General features: G+C 37.5%; 1 protein-coding gene across 7 annotated transcripts in view; it reads right to left on the reverse strand.

The window, feature by feature from the left end:
• ELAVL4 (ELAV like neuron-specific RNA binding protein 4) overlaps positions 1–717 on the reverse strand; it is a 100,801-nt gene that overhangs the window by 61,550 nt on the left and 38,534 nt on the right. Inside the window, exon 1 of one of the 7 annotated variants that reach the window (XM_017743575.1) lies at positions 429–700. The exons of 5 other annotated variants lie outside the window; for them this stretch is intronic. In XM_017743575.1, coding sequence (XP_017599064.1) covers positions 429–437 — 9 coding nt within the window. In that variant the 5' untranslated portion in view covers positions 438–700. Of the gene's footprint in view, positions 1–428; positions 701–717 lie in introns of those variants that run through there. One more of the 7 variants, XM_017743570.1, reaches the window with a different exon arrangement.

The following is a 717-nucleotide window of genomic DNA, read 5'->3' on the forward strand; positions in this document are numbered from 1 at the left end:
TCGCTCTGCATTTGTATCTCCAAAATGTCAATGTGGAAATTAACTCTCCCCCACCCTTAAAAAAAAAAAAAAGCCTCTTCTTCCTTTTACATTTCAGTTAGCCACATACCAGCCTTGCATTAGAAATGAGCTTTTCTCTTTATTCTGAGAGAAATCGCAATTACCTTAAAATGACAAAGTACATCCTTTATTAAAGGATACGCAGACATTAAATATGAAAGAGAGAGAGAGCGAGAGAGAGGGGGGAAAGAGAAAGGGAGGGGGGAAAGGAAGAGATCATGTACAAACAGATCAGTAGCAGAAAACTAAATTCATGGGAAAACACAGACTGAGAATGATGCAGATTCGGGGAAAAATCTGTATGTTAGCTTCTATATCTACCTCTAATAAACCCGCTACGATCAGATTTTAAATCTACTAATACCTACCATAACCATTCTTAATGGCAAATATTGGGTGTCTTGAAAGGCTTCAACTCTTCTAACGGTTTTGCTAAGGTTTCAGGGAATTATTTTATTATTATTTTTTTCTTTTTTTTTTTTGGAAGATCCACAAAGCACACTGCTAGACGTTTGTGCAGCGAGAAATTATTATCAATAATAATAATAATAGCAGCAGCAATAATAATAAATAATAATAATAATAATAGCTAAGTATATTATCTCGTTGTCTCAGTGTGGTGCTGCGGCGGGAGGGCGGCGGCGGCGCCGGCGGCGG

This window comes from Corvus brachyrhynchos, unplaced genomic scaffold (genome assembly GCF_000691975.1).
Source record: "Corvus brachyrhynchos isolate BGI_N302 unplaced genomic scaffold, ASM69197v1 scaffold48, whole genome shotgun sequence".
Taxonomy (NCBI): domain Eukaryota; kingdom Metazoa; phylum Chordata; class Aves; order Passeriformes; family Corvidae; genus Corvus; species Corvus brachyrhynchos.